Raw genomic sequence first — 15,533 nt, 5'->3', positions numbered from 1 at the left:
GGCAGAGCTGGAGGCAGAAGGGGACCAAGTAATGAATGTGCATTTCACTTCTGCCCAGCAGGCTAGTTGATTCACACTCACCCCTGCTTCCCCATCCTCCATCCAGGAAAGCAGGAGGTATTGCCAGACTTCAAGAACGTATTCCAGCCAGCTGAAAGCAGGGCTGACAAAGGGTGTAACTCAGGAAGGTGTGTGGCCTGGGGAGAGGCCCAACGGCTAGAAAAAAGCCACGCTTGGTCCCTGGCCCCAAGGTCTCCCATCCCCAGAGAATGGACAGGATATGTAAGTCTTAGTGAAGATTTCACACTAGCGTAGGGCAGAACTGCTTTCACCAAGTTGTCAGCATGCCACGTTTGCTAGGCTTCTTCTGCCTTCTTAAGTATGAGAATGTGCTCAACGCCACTCTTAAATAGTAGTGCTAAGCCAACATAAGGGGTGAGGCAATTCAGCTCGCACGTGAGTCATCCTAGTGCCCTGGAGGATAGATTTTATATAGCCATTACAACCATTTTGTTGTTGTTTTGGCCTGCGTTTCAGCAATATTGCATTTTATTACCCCCTTTTAAGTTAATTCCAAGTCACTGCTGACATCAGCAAGCATCAGTTAGAACAACCTTTTCCAGAGGAATCCACGGAACAAGAAAGGGCCAGGTTGGATTCTTTACCAAGCGGCTTGTTTCAAGCTCTCCTAGAGAAGTTACTCCACAGCTTCTGCATTTCTTACATTTCCCTTTAGTTAGATGCCCCCTATTGACTGTAGTTGGATTTACACCATTTAGCTGGGGAAAAATCACAGTGAAATCCTACACAGGTCTACACCCCACTGAGTACACTGGAACTTACTTATATATAAATATAAACAAGTATAGCATTGCAGTCTCAGATAAGTAAAATGCAAAGAGGTGATTTGCAAAGTTCAAGGTTAACTATTTTTCCACAGCATCTGAGGTAAGTGTGAGGATCACCAGGTTACTCAAGCAAGAATTCCATGTTATCTGTAAATTAAATGTAATTTTATTTACAAGAAATATAAATAATGACACTTTGCAGTGATTTTCGTGCATTCTCTGTTTATTTGTCGGTTTTGAGACCTCTCTAGAAAATCACTTCCAGAATGTCAATAAAATTCAAACAATGACTTTGCAAATCATGCTTATTGTGGAATACAGCAGCCATCACTGTTACTTCATGAGAGGATGGCAATAGTGTTTTCAAAATCTAACCATCCAGCAGATCAAGTACCGGAGCACTTTAATGTAAACAGAAAACTAACAGCGCCAGAAGGGGAAAAATAACCTATGCTGGTCCTGCTGAAATCATCCTAATCTGTACCCAAACAGAGGTAGCTTTGCTGCTTCCCCACCCATCTGCAATGTGCATGTGCGAGCAGCAGCCCATGATGAGGAGTTAACAATTCCCCCTTTTACATAGTGAGCCAGTTCACACATAAAGGAAAGTCAAACCATGGTGAGAACACGTGAGTATTCCCAGGGAGGAGACTACCAACATATGTCTCTACTTCTGCTGTGAGCTAAACCATGGTTTGGCTTAGCATGTCACCTGAACCTAGGATCGTGCTTTGTCTCCTTTAGACAAACCATGAGCTGCGAACTCAAGAATGAACCCCAGTTACAGCTTGTTGTTTATGTGAAGTGAGACAAACCACAAGCTTGTGTACAGACAACACTAAGCCATGCCCAGGTTTAGCTCACAGCAGCAGGACTTGGAGGAAGGAGTGAAGTGGCTTCAATCTCCTCTCTGGGAACCCACATTTTTGTGGTAAGTGGTTTAGCTTTGCACTTTATGCGCACAGCTAACTGACATGCTCCTTTGCAGTTTTAAAGAGTAATCTAAAGCTTTACTCACTGAAAAGTAGCAAGACTGCTGGGTAAGTTCTCCAGCTTGCAGCTTTAAGAGGCAGTGTTCCTTACCTTTTGAATGACTAGGTGCAGTGGAAGACAGGACTTATGTACCTCGAATGGTTGCTCAGCTTATGTTTCTCATTTTTCTAGTGCCAGGACACAATCTGTCCATGTCAAAGCAATTACAGCTTCTATAGCATCAGGATGCCCTGATTCATGAGGGACATCAAGGGAAAGTTGGCTTCTCTTCAAGGAATACCAAATTTTCTCTAACAAAGTTTTCCAACTGAGCTGTAATCAGGGATTCCAGTAAACATACATACACAGAGAACCTGCTGTACCAAGTGAATCATGGGCAACACAGCTTGTGCAAACCTACCACCCCTTATTCAACAGAACCACCATGCTAGTGCACTTATGGGAGCAACTATTTGATCATAGACTTTTAAAGTAGAGTACTTGTGACAGTAGATGCCACATAGATGAATGATATTGTTCAGGCTTTATTGCAACTCACAGTGCAAAAAAAGGTTCCCTTTCTATCTCCAATAGTACAGATTGGTACATTATAAAGGAGATCAAACAACTCATGTCAGGAGAAAAATACAAAAACAACCAAGTGAGAACAGTAGTATTTGTACTTGGTCTACACCAGAGAAAGCCTCCTTGCAGATTGGTGGCTATCAAATCAACATTGGTCAGAATCTCACCATGAAGGGCACAGATAATTTATTAAGAGCGAAGAATCTTCTGAACAAGGTTGCTTTTAGATTCTGCTAAAAGAAATTCACCCAATTTTAGATACCACTCTAGAAACGAAGGGCTATGTGTCTTGATTTAGCTCCCCTTAGCAAAGAGAGCCCCTCACCCCCAGGCACAAACTTACTTTAATGAGTTCTAACATAGAGTCTGTGTCAGTTTGTATTCTAGATGGAAACAACCTTCAAAGGTCTTCAGCAAGAACAGTGCTGGCCAGTTCAGGGAAAGACTTCCTTAGCCTTTGATCACTGCTATGGGTCTCAGTTTAATGGCTTTCTTGCTGATGCCAGCTGCATGGCAGGTGTTAACCACATCTGTCACATTCTTGTAAGATTCAGGTGCCTGGGATAAATGAGATGTAAAAGGAGAGTTAAGAATATGTTTTGAGGTCTTTTTCTAACAACAACAACAACAACAACAACAACAACAACAATACTACTACTACTACTACTACTACTACTACTACTACTATGAATTTCTATTCCACATCATTCAAAAAGCTACCAGGCAGCTTGCAATACACAAGCCTCTCAATACATGGATACATTCATAAGATTAATACAATGTTAGAATAAAAATCATTTTATTCTTTTGTACTGTTTTATTGTTGTTAGCCGCCCTGAGCCCGGCTTCGGCTGGGGAGGGCGGGATATAAATAAAATTTATTATTATTATTATTATTAATTTCAAAAATCATCTAAGCAAAATCACTTAGGCTTTCCTTGATACAAGGCCAGAAATCTCAGATAAACTCTCCAAAATGTGTGCTTAAAAGAGTAATGCCTTTCTTTGATTTCTCAAGACTTGGATTAAGGCAAGGTTCTTAAAGAATAATTAAGTAAGATTGGTGCTACCACTGAAAAGGCCCTTCTTCCTCCTACAGTAACTCCCTAAAAAAAGGGGGGGGGGCTTTCACCAGATCCCATATTACCAAGCTTAAAAAGACAGGAGAGCGCCTATTTCCCACCCCACCCCCCATTATTCAGTTTATGAAGGACTATATTAAGTCCTTTTGAACAGGTGTACTGTAAACCACCCTGTGATTCTCTGATGAAGGGTGGTATAGAAATGTAGTAGTAGTACTGGTAGTAGTAATAACAATAATTTTCAACAAGCTTCCCTCAATCTTTAGGGGGAAAATGTTTTTTGGGCATCAGAAGAAATAACTGAAATGAAATGTACAACATTCGCTTGCCTTTCAGACTCTATTAAGTGATACAAAAGGAATGTTCTGAACAGTGACATGGGACACTGGATGTTCCCAAATGAGGGAGGGGGAGAGAAGAGGAAACCATTTTAGCCTGGAAGAGGTTTAAGGTTCCTAGAATGGCAGAGTCCAATAAAGTGTTGTGTCACCTTGTTGCTGGCAGACGTTAATACTTCACCAGGAGAGGAAGCTCACCCCAGAAGTAAATTCCCACAAAGAAGTTTATAAATCACTTACTTCTTCCATAACCAGTTTGGGGGATGCAACCCGGATTGCAATCCCCATGTCCGCCAGCTTGTCCAATACGTCCTGGAAATCCAAGTTGCGCCGAGATTTTGCACGTGACAATGCACGGCCCTAAAAATGACAATCACTGTTTCAGTTACTGCCATATACTTGGGGGAAACGCCCCCAAGAGCCACACACACTCTCTGCGAGCTCTTTAAAGGGAGCGCTGAGCAGAGCCTGGGATACATACATATTTAGGAGGGAAAGTGCGTCTTATGGAGCAAAAAATATGGTAAATGTGAAGCGAGGGAGCAGTTGAGTAAGAGCAGTGATGGGCAAAGTAAATCTGGATCTACCAGTAAATCACTGGGTGTTGGAAATCTACTTGCTAAATCTACTGCCCGACTCCCAGCTATTGTTCTCCTGCTGGAAGTATTTCATTGGAAACATATGGGTTCTGCACAAGGCTCCAGTTGATGGAACTTGGGGTTCTGGTAATAAACAAAATATATCCCACTAGATGGAAGGCTGCCCATCCCCAAGCTAGATGAAAGTTGAAAGCTGCTTTGTTACTCACCGCTCCATGGCAGGTGGTACCAAAGGTTTCAGTCATGCCTTGTTCGGTACCAGTAAGGACATAGCTACAAGTTCCCATTGTTCCACCAATCAGGACAGGCTGGCCAGTTAGCTGCAGAGGCAAAAGAAGGGTGCAGAATCAAGATGACACGTCTCCTCAAGCTGTAAGCATATGCTGTTCAGCAAGGGTCCACTGAAGGTCACTACTGATCCACTCAGGGTCAAGCTTCCATAGTGAATCAAGGAAATGTCAGACAGGAGACATGCAAAATTTGACCAATCGGGATGTTTTGATTGCAATACAGCAGTACAGCAGACATTGAGAAATATAAGTCTTGACAGCTAGAAGGTTGCATGGTTGCATGAAAAGGAATAAGGTAGAAAAGTGCACCAACACAATTGTAGGAACATGAGTTGTTAGGTGTGGAAGTCCACGAGGAGTAACAAATATACTATTTGCAGGACCTGTTGGCATTGGTAAGAAAGAAAAGGGCAACAAATTCATACCTGGTAATCAACCGCAATGAGGGGGTGGTGAGGAGGGAAAGCTCTGGTTGTTCCTTTCCGGTGCACCAGCAGGGTCCGTTCTTTTCCATCTACCACATGCTGCTCTACTTTGGCAATGTTGTGAGATACATCATAGATCACATGCAGATCCAGATCATCAGGGGTGGTATTGAAGACTTTAGCAAAAGCCTAGAAAACATTATAGACATAAGGAGAAGTCCTCTGAATTAAAAAAAAAAATTTTTTTTAGAGCTGTTAAGAGCCCAAATCATCTGATGAACATATAACTTATGGCTGTTACCATGATGACAGTGGTGGAACCACACCTCCAGCATCTACTCTCCGCAGTGCCCTCACATTGTTCTACTGAACGTAACTCAGCAGTTTAAAGTTCAAGGGGAAAGTCCATTTTCCTCCCAAGAAAGACAAAACTCATTAATGGGGCCCAGCCCCGTTCATACATCCTGTTTATGAGGAAAATGACAAGGCACTGTGCCACCAATCCATAATCCAGTTAAGCCAATCTCTTCCTACCAACATGGAATGATATGGATTAACTTCTGGAACAAAATAATTTAATCGTTCCAGAAATGTTACCCAGGTGTCAATCAATCAGAATGCAGCTGAATAGATCCCACTGGGGCTTAAAGAGACAGAAGTGAACAAGTTCATGCTCTTTCTTCTCACCTGTCTGGTGAGGAAAGTCATGGAAGAACGATTGACCCATGCATAGTTTCCAGCTGCTGCCATTCCCTTCAAGTAGTCCTGTCCCTCCTGGGAAGCAATCCTGGCACATGCCAGCTGGCGGTCGTTCACTACGATCTTGTCTCGTTTCATAGCTTTTTCCATAGCCACTAGGGCATCTGTAAAAGGGGTGGGTGGTGGGGAAGAGAGACAAAAAGCAAATTCAATGTAGGTCTCCATTAAGCCCATCTGAACTAGCACACCCAGAAACTGGCCATATCTGAGGCTTCCACAAATGCCAATGACATGCATGAAGACTGGGAGGAAATAATGCATAAAGCAGTAACTGGAGTCTGTGGATACCTGCAAGAAGGGGGGAAAGTTTCAAGGGCAAAGAAGAAGAAAGGAAGAAAAAGCCTAGATACCTGTAGCTACTTGGTGGCCAAGGCCTCTGCTGCCACTGTGGATCATCACACAAACTTGGCCCTTGTGGTCTATGCCCATCTTCTTGGCAGCATATTCGTTAAAAATTTCATCTACAACCTGGATCTCAGCATAATGGTTTCCTGCTCCCAAAGTCCCCAGCTGTCGAATAAAACAAGAAAGCTTAGCAGATACTGAAATGGGAAGCAAAATGGAAGACAACTGGTTTCCCTTAGAAAGGTTGAGGCAATGGCCTCCCAGTCTTTGATGCCATGTGGCATCTCGCTAGAGGAAGAGATACTGCTGAGAGCAAAGGTTTCAGCTATAAGCCTGAAATCTACCTGAGTGTTACAGTTTACTGAACTGTAAAATATTTGCCTCAGTTTAGAACTGTGGGAATATAAATTTCCTTGTTGTGTTCACACTAGAAAGCCCGTGTAGTCAATGCCCAGTGCTTATCTTCATCTGCAGCCAGACACCTCTGCAAAGCTCAAACCCAGGACATTGATGCCATGGCCTCCATTGATCAGATGCTAAGGAAGGGTTACTGTATCTGTACATGGAAGTTTATTTTTTAGCTATTATTCTCCTACTTGATATTTCTTGCTGTTTGTTTCATAGGTTCATCATATATTAGACAATGCAAAAATTGTCCAATTTTTTTACATGGCAGCTCAGAGATGAGGAACTTACTGCCTTCAGATTATTGTGGGACTCTTAACTCCCATCAGCTCTAGCCAGCATGGCCAGGGATGAAGGGAATTACATTTCAACAGGATCTGTAGCAGCATAGGTTTCACATCCTTGTCCTAACAAAGCAGTATGCCAAGACATTGGTTTTCAGGAAATTCCTTGAGCTTACTCAGAATTGAATGATACTTGAACATAGATTCTGCCCTCCCTGGCTACCAGCAAATCCAGCACCTTTAGTCAGTGTAAGTTGTTTTAAACTGTTTTTAATATTGTGTCTTAATTGCTGTAACCCCCTGTGGGATATTGGGATTGTGATAGTAACAGCAATAATAATAATCCTCTCATCAAGACTTATTTTTTCCTTGCATATTCTCACTCTGCTGAAATGTACCCAAGAAGTTAGCATGAAGTTCTAAGTAGTAATGCAACATCATCTCAGAAGACCAATTACCTGGGGCAAACCCCTTTTCTTAGCCCTCGCAGAGACTTTATTTGGATCAGCTTGCAGCATCCGCCCATATTCTTCACAGTGCTCTTTATCCTCAGCCCAGGCATAGCCTTCTCGGAGGGACCAATCTACCCCCATCTCCAGTGCCTCCTCTAAATCCCTGGGGCAACACAGAGAGAGAGAGACTGACTTCTAGTAATTGACACAACTGATTGCTATTGTTGTACTGATTAAATAAGAAAAACAATCCTGAACTTTTGTAGATATCCAGATTTTTTTGGTTGCTCTCAGTTAAATCATTTCAGACTGCTGACTGTGGATTCTTACTGTGAATCGCTATATACATTGCGATTCTGGTTAAGGAGTGCTATTTTTAAAAAAACAATTAAAAAAATACAGGACCGAATTAACAATGACACGTGGATCTTTATTTCCTACTACAACATGGCTAGATACCTGACTGTTAAGGTACATTTAGGGCTTATTAAATTTATACATTGCTTCCCACACAAAAAGACAAGGTTGGAGGGAGGACACCCTTCCAGTATGGAGATGCTGCTGGAGAAAGGATAGTTAACACTTACTTGGCGTTCATAGGAATGACACCCTTGGACCCCACACCAACAGGAATGTGGTCAAACATGGCCTGAGCAAGCTGTTCCTTCACAGGTTGGACATCACTCTCATCAAGATTGGTGCGCAAGAGCCGTACGCCACAGTTAATGTCAAATCCGACACCACCTGCATGAGTAAAATAAATACAAATGCGCCCTTCAAAATTCATACATGCAATTGCAGAAGCGACTCATCACCACAATCAAATGTTCTTCAAGAGAAGTTATAGTTAAATATTTTTCAGCAAATGTCCCCTGACTTGGACAAGTAGAAACATCAACCCCTCAGTTTTGTTTGTCAGAAGGAACACAACTAATCTGCACTGGTTTGGAAGGCACAGATTACAAAAAGATAGCACTTCATGGAACTTCTGCTCAAGGAGCCTGAATATGCAGAATTCCTAAGGGTTATCTTATTATTAAAAACAAATATACCCTTCTTACTCTAAAACAAGCATTCCTAAACTGTATTTGTTTTAAGTTTGCTTCAGGGTGGGTGTCTTCATTGCTACAATACATTACAGTTAATAGTGTCCTAGGCATGGATTTCAGAGAGTCCAGTGAGACAATAACTAAGTTAATTGACAATTTACATATTCATCTGCAATGTAACTAAATCTGAATGAGTACAGTGGTACCTCCGGTTGTGGACGGGATCTGTTCCGGAGCTTCCGTTGGATCCAGAGTTTTCCGCAACTGGAGGGACTGCTTCTGTGTGCGCATGCACATGCGGCAGTAGACCGCTTCTGTGCATGCGTGCACAGCAAAAACCCGGAAATATACTTCTGGATTTGCTGCTTACATATCCCGAAGTTTACGTAAGTGGAAGGATACGACTGTACTGTGAAACACATTTTGTTTTCCCATCTGGTTTCGATAGATTGCATAGATCTGCAGAATAAGGGTTCTCTCCCTGCACAGAGAACATCGCATTCAAACAGCTCATACCTGGTGATACCACTGCTTCTGGGTCATTCATATCAAAGGCAGCCATGTTACCAATGGCAAACCCATAGCCTGAGTGGACATCTGGAAGTCCTATAGATCTCTGAAATTCATTTTAAAAATAAACAAAAGAAAGGCAATCAGTCATAAGATGTGAACAAATGATGATTCTATGACAGCATGGACTCACGTTCTACTTGCCCTGCCACACAGTCACTGCAAAATGGGCATTTCTTTAAAAAAATCCTTTGATCCTAGCCAAAAACTCAGCAGATTCATGAAGGGCAGCTCACAAATGTAGAAATTGGCCAGAATAAGTTGCATGTGGGCCCCCTTCAAAAGTAAGTGGTGAATGTAAACAGCTGTCATCTTGCCCTGGATTGCTGGTGTTTAAATGTCAGGAAATTGTTGTGATGGGTCAATTTAATGAAGGCTGAATTATTTCAACTTTTTTTTGAATAATTAAGAGGGCAATGCTACAAATGCTGACAACACATATGGGGCTTCTATTTTGAAACAATGGGTCAACAGGATGTAGGGACAACTCTTTAAAATCACTCACATGAACAATGCCAGGCAGTGCAGCTACATTTCCGATTTGTTTCATGGCTGGGAGGAAGCCACCAGCTCCTAAAAAAGATGGATGATTAGAAGCACAGTCATCCCCCTTTCATACAAATTTGTGGTTGATGACATCACACCATTACATCAACTTTCCTTTAAATTTGCATGACCATGTTACACAGGTGAAAACTTCACTGTGAAGCACATCTACTTAGAGCTGGCATAAGACAAGCTGTGACCAAGAACACAGATGTTTCAAAGCCAAGATTAAGGGGTATTTGGTTTCATTTCAGTGCAGTCAAGATCCCTTTTGACAGACCAGAAAGTACTATCTTGAATTAAGCATGCAAAATTATGCAGCATGTTCTACTTCTAAATGAAGCCTAAGTCTTAAAATAAGTTGTGTTTCACCATAGTCTGACAAGTGGCAGATTAATTATAGAGGGAACATTTTCATGAAGGCTCATAATATTTTTCATCAATTAAGAATTGCTCTATGGTGCCTGAACATACAGGCAGTCCTAAACTCTAAATGCATTGGTTGAATCTATGTGAATTCTGGATTCATCAAAAGTGAATCTGGAGCTAGGATTCCACACACAACAAACCAGCGAGATTGGGTGACAACAACACATACTAACCTCCACCTCTGCATGAATTTCTTAATTCTTCAAACATTAACTTCTCTAAAGGATCGTTCACGTAGAAGACACCTTCCACCTACAGACAGAAGAATGAGGAAAAAGGGAAACAAAATGCATCAATTCTTATATAAGGGCAGTGACAAAGATTTACCATTCAAGCAGAAGCTGGAATGTAGCTGCATCTAAGCAGGCTACAAGGCTTAGCCACCAATTAGGGAAACTTTAGTCACTTTAGTTTAGATGGACTAAAACTAGGAATATAATAAGCTTGGCTGAACACTTGTTACAGAAGCTGTTGAGTTTCAGTAAGAATTTCAGATATCTTGAATCATGGAACAAAAAGTATCTTCTGACCCATGAATGACACCAATGCTGTAGTTAGCAACCTTCAGTTAGAGATCAAAAGTGAGAACTTCCTTGAGCAGTCCTAGAGACCCTCATCTAGTTGTGAGAAAATGAGAGGTAGCTTCTCAGAAGTACTTGAAGCCCTAAACATTTCTAAAATGCAGTTTCCTTCTTATGGGGCAATCTGGGAAAGTCTGTATCTTGGCTCTAGGCCACAAAAGCAACCCAGACCACGTCTGAGAACATGAAGAAAGCCAAGACCCAAATACTGATTGCTGGTAGCCCTTTTTAGCGCGGCAAGAATATAGCATCACCCAGCAGTGATGGAAACCTGCTTCAGGTGGCATTTAATGTTTTTTTTTTATCATGCATATAAAATTTTACTTTCAAGCGGTTTTAAAACAGGTTGAATGCCACATATCTCACTAGAGAAAGGTTTCAGCGGTGTCAGACTTGTGCTTTAACGCTCTACATGTATAAGTAGCGCAATCATAATGCTACAGTACTAATAATCCGAATGTAACATAAACTAACTTCAAACCAGGATTTGACACTTAATGTACTGAAGAATGATGTACGTCAGAAGGCATCCCTGCCCAACCAGGTACGGAAAGCAGCTGGCAATGCGGTACTTAAATCCTGAGGGAGCGGTACTCTGCATATGCGTAGGGGAAGTCTTAACTATTACTTCATTTAAGCAATAAGGCGAGCCTGGGGGGAGGGGGCTAAGCACCGGCTCAGACTGAACACGCCCCTACGTGCCTGTCCACCCACAGACCCCCCCCCGGTCCTCCGACCCACTCACGTTCATGTTGGGCACGAAGCCCTTCTTGATACGCCAGCAGTGCTTGTCCAGCTTGTCCAGGTACTGCAGCTCATCGTTGTAGCTTCGGCTCATGGCGGCGGCGGCGGCGATTCCGATCGAGCTCCGCTCTCTGCCGTGGCTCCGTGTCACTGAATTCCGCCAACGGCGCGCACACGCTCCTCTTCAGCGTCGCTACGGAAGCCGAGGAGGCCGCGCGCAGCCTCCCTAAGGTAGAAGCTGAGGAGGACTAAAGGATTGGACGGCGCCCGCAGAGGCACAAACTTCGTTCACCTTTCGCGAACCAACCAGTGGCTTTCTTCTTTTTTTCCCCTACCTCCTTTGCAGCGCCGCCTAGTGTCCAAAACGGGACAGCGCGTTGAATTAAGCTGGTTGTGGAAGAGACCGCGCTTGGTGTGGGTCAAATATCAAAAGAAGGGAATATCATCAGAGCAGCCAAGGCTGCAGTTCTTAACCCTGCTTTCCTGGTGAGTAAGCCCCACTGGATTCAGCAGGGCTTGCTTCTGAGTAGACACGGTTAGGGCTGCGCTGTAGCACATTTTTTTTAAAGGCATGAGATGTTTACTGCAAAAGACTAACCATGGAAATTGTTGAGGGATGGACAAAACCTTCTGATGCTTTATTGTGGGTATATTCTGCAACATATTCTTGACACAACTGTAGTATGTTAGTGGTATGTTTATTCTGCTTAGTAATGCAGGGTGGATTTGATTTAAATCAAATCAATTTAAATCACGATTTAAATCACTAGTCAGGAAGACTTGGTTTAAATCTTTCTTTTCCCCAGGAAAAAAATTATTGCTGGTTACAGATAGGTAGCCGTGTTGGTCTGCCATAGTCAAAACAAAAAAATTTTTTTCTTTCCAGTAGCACCTTAAAGACCAACTAAGTTAGTTCTTGGTATGAGCTTTCGTGTGCATGCACACTTCGTCAGATAAGTGTGCATGCACACGAAAGCTCATACCAAGAACTAACTTAGTTGGTCTTTAAGGTGCTACTGGAAAGAAAAATTTTTTTTTGTTTTAATTATTGCTGGTATAATCTTAATATTTACAACCAGATGAAGGTTTCATTTTTGAATAATAAATTTTCAGAGTAGTTTTTTACAATTGTATCAAAAATTACTGATTTGGTTATACTATTAGAAATTCATAGACAGATAATTATGAAATTATTGTGAGGTTTAATAAGTTTATATTTGGACTTTTGGACTGTTTATATTTGGACTTTTCTGCTGTACTTTATTGGAAGGAGAAAAATAATCATTAGTAACAATTTAAACAATTTATTTAACAAACAATTAACATTATAGTATACTTATCCATGTTTGTTAACTGATGTGGTTAAACATTTCTTTTTAAAAAAACTTGGGAGTTAAACAAATCCTTATTTCCTGATGAATAGCCTTTGGACTATAATGCAACTTAAATAGAAAACTATCTTTAGAAATATTTTTCCTCCAAAAGCATTTTATTTTAAAAATCCAATTTAAATTTTTAAAATTCTGATTTTTTTTTTTAATCATTGATTTGTATCCACTCTGTAGTTTTCTGATCCTTCTCCAGTGCTCCCCCATTATTGCTGTCCAGAGGGGCTATAATGCAGAACATGGAAGACATAGCCTATATGGATCAAAGTATTATGCAGGCATGAAGTTTTGAATACTAAGATGACCCTACTTTTTCAATAACTATAATGCTAAAGTGGACGTATTGGGGGGAGGGAGCTCCATGGGCATTAAAGGCAGGTTCCAAGAGATTAGGACAAGTGTCCCATTACAAACAACACCTGGTGATGCCTTAGAGAACCCACAACTTGACCAATAGTCAGTAGTCAAGAAGAGGCTCTTATTACTTTGAATACCGAATCATTTAGGTCTCAACACCGTCCCTGCAGAGGGCATTAAGATAGACATTTGTATAATTTTTAAATTTGTTTTTATTCTGAAAAAGTACAATACAAAATTGCATATAAAATTGTGTGTAAAAGATCAATACGTAACAGTATACTGACATTCTAAGAAACCTCTCTCTCATTCCCTCAATTACTTAGTAATGAATGTAATATCTACAGCATCACTGAATCAATTCCCAATTCACTCTTGATGAATTCACTCTTGAACTGTGTTCAAACTATTTAATATATGGTGTAATATAATTTTCATGATTTTTAAAACTTCCCTGTAAAGTGAATAGTTATTAGGTGTTCCCACAAAATCCCAAACAACTAAACTTTACCAGGTTTCCAAGTTTCTTTCAAACATTCAGTTAATGTAATTCTGGCCATTGTAAATATATGTAACACCTGTTTCTGGCATGCCCATGGAAAACATTGTTTAATATAGTTCAGCAGACAAATGAAGACACACTAGTATGGTATCTGTTTGTAAAAGATAGTGCCAATTACCATATACCATAAGCTTACTACAATATTTTGGGACATTCCCACCACATAATAGAAATGTCCTTTAGCCTTCTTACAAAATGCAATGTCTACCATCCCTTTTTACCTACTATGCTATTCTTCCATAATATCCAATGTCACTGTGTGGCCATCTTTATAGTTTTCTTTACAGTTCCTTGCAACTGAAAGGGATGGTCTCCTGCTGAGTACCTGTATTGCAACTTTCTGAACTCCCTAAGAAGTGTGCATTGAGTTACACGCAGAAGGGAATATCCTACCATGAGGCTTCCCTTGCAACACTGTTCTTGGTTATATATAGGAATCAGAAAACAGTCCTGGCTTCCTACATCCGGACTGGGGCTGCTGCCATCTTCCAGCAGTGCAGTTAGGAAGGCTCCCACCATCTGCTTTGCATGCAGAAGGTTCAATGACTGACATCTCTAGGCTGGGCTGGGAATGTCCTCTGTCTGACACCCTGGAGAGCCTCTGACAGTACTGAGCTAGATGAGCCAAGTATATGGCAACTTCCTATGTTCCTTGTCTGCATTCCTTTCTGAATGGTTTGCTGGCCCATTAACAGATATTACTTCACCTATTCAATGTCTTTCAAAGGCACTTTTACACACACACACACACACACACACACACACACACGACCAGACAGAATGTTTTCAATCATTATCATTCACTTTCTTGTTACATCTTCCCTCTTGAAACAGAACAGAAGAAATTTTGAGGTTTCATGCATCTATAACGAAAAAGCCTTCAGAATCTGCTTGGTCCCCTTCCTCATCATACTCCAGGTCGGTGGAAATCAGCAAATAGCCCTGAGAATATATACAAACATTTATTTGAAGTTGCCACAAGCTGCAGCTTGCTAATGGCTAGGCCATGGCTAATACACCTTCAGAGGTATTGTGAACTGAATGTTAGACATACATTGTCATTTAACAGAAAGAGAGTAAGTACTGCTGATGTGTAACTGGCATGGATGTCAATAAAGTGGAAGCATGTTGCACAGCAGCTGTGCTTTGTAGATTGCTCTGAGAGGGAGAAAATATATTAAAAAGCCAGCTGTCAGTTGTTCAGCCATGCTGAGCCAAACAGATCAAGTGGGGTGGTGGATGTTTCCCTTCCATCTACTGCTTGCAGCCCCTTCCCTCTTGGCTACGCCTCCCCTAACTTGTATGGTCCAAGTGAAACCTAAAAGTTTGCAGGAGTCGAAAAAGACTTCTATTAAACACACAAAGGTCTATAATCCATGTTTACTTTAGCTGGGGTTACTGGTTGCTCAGAAAGTATTCTAGGGTTCTTGTGAAGATACCGTCATGAAGAAACTAAGAAATTCTCTTTAGGTTATGTGATGATCAGAGAAACAATGTAAAACAGCTAATCAACTAACGAGAGTGGAGAAGTCAAGATGTAAATATGGTGGTCATCAGAAACTGTTGATCAGGCTTTTTGCTAACAATACACTGCTTATTTGGTAATTATTATTTTTAGTATGTATTGCTTGTTTCCTTACAGTTCATATGGATTTTAAAATACGAATTATAAACATTGACTTGTTTACACCAGGATACCAACAAATACAAAAACACAGGAAAGTGTTTGTCTTTACTCCACAATGAGTCACTTTGAAAAATGCTGGCCAACCTTTCTCTGAACTACAAAGAGTTCATTGAAATGATTGTCTCTATGTAAAACCTTTTTTTTCTTTTATTTAAAGGGACTCTCTTCAGCCTGTGAGTCAGGCAGCCTAAAGACCCTAGGACAGGCATGACCAAAGTCCGTTTTGGGGGCCTAAT

At 41.2% G+C, this 15,533-nt stretch overlaps 2 protein-coding genes and 1 long non-coding RNA gene across 6 annotated transcripts in view; 1 reads left to right on the top strand and 2 right to left on the bottom strand.

The window, feature by feature from the left end:
- Positions 1–1,050: 1,050 nt before the first annotated feature.
- Positions 1,051–11,553, bottom strand: RTCB (RNA 2',3'-cyclic phosphate and 5'-OH ligase). The gene is made up of 12 exons (XM_083574129.1): positions 11,305–11,553; positions 10,152–10,230; positions 9,509–9,576; positions 8,950–9,049; positions 7,972–8,128; positions 7,391–7,547; positions 6,249–6,408; positions 5,827–6,002; positions 5,140–5,328; positions 4,634–4,744; positions 4,066–4,185; positions 1,051–2,963 (listed from the first exon to the last, which is right to left on the bottom strand). Exons 1-12 carry the CDS (start codon positions 11,395–11,397, stop codon positions 2,856–2,858), a joined length of 1,518 nt encoding a protein of 505 aa, XP_083430255.1. The 5' UTR covers positions 11,398–11,553; the 3' UTR covers positions 1,051–2,855.
- Positions 11,552–15,215, top strand: LOC310743733. The gene is made up of 2 exons (XR_014539201.1): positions 11,552–11,789; positions 14,445–15,215. It is a non-coding gene; the product is annotated as an uncharacterized lncRNA (long non-coding RNA).
- Positions 13,237–15,533, bottom strand: part of BPIFC (BPI fold containing family C) — a 25,095-nt gene continuing 22,798 nt past the window's right edge. For all 4 annotated transcript variants that reach the window (XM_083574134.1, XM_083574132.1, XM_083574133.1 and 1 more), the window contains one exon: positions 13,237–14,552. In XM_083574134.1, coding sequence (XP_083430260.1) covers positions 14,466–14,552 — 87 coding nt within the window. In that variant the 3' untranslated portion in view covers positions 13,237–14,465. The remainder of the gene's footprint in view (positions 14,553–15,533) is intronic.

This window comes from Podarcis filfolensis (genome assembly GCF_964270895.1).
Source record: "Podarcis filfolensis genome assembly, chromosome: 10".
NCBI classification, from domain to species: Eukaryota; Metazoa; Chordata; class Lepidosauria; order Squamata; family Lacertidae; genus Podarcis; species Podarcis filfolensis.
This window is presented reverse-complemented; position numbering and strand designations above follow the sequence as displayed.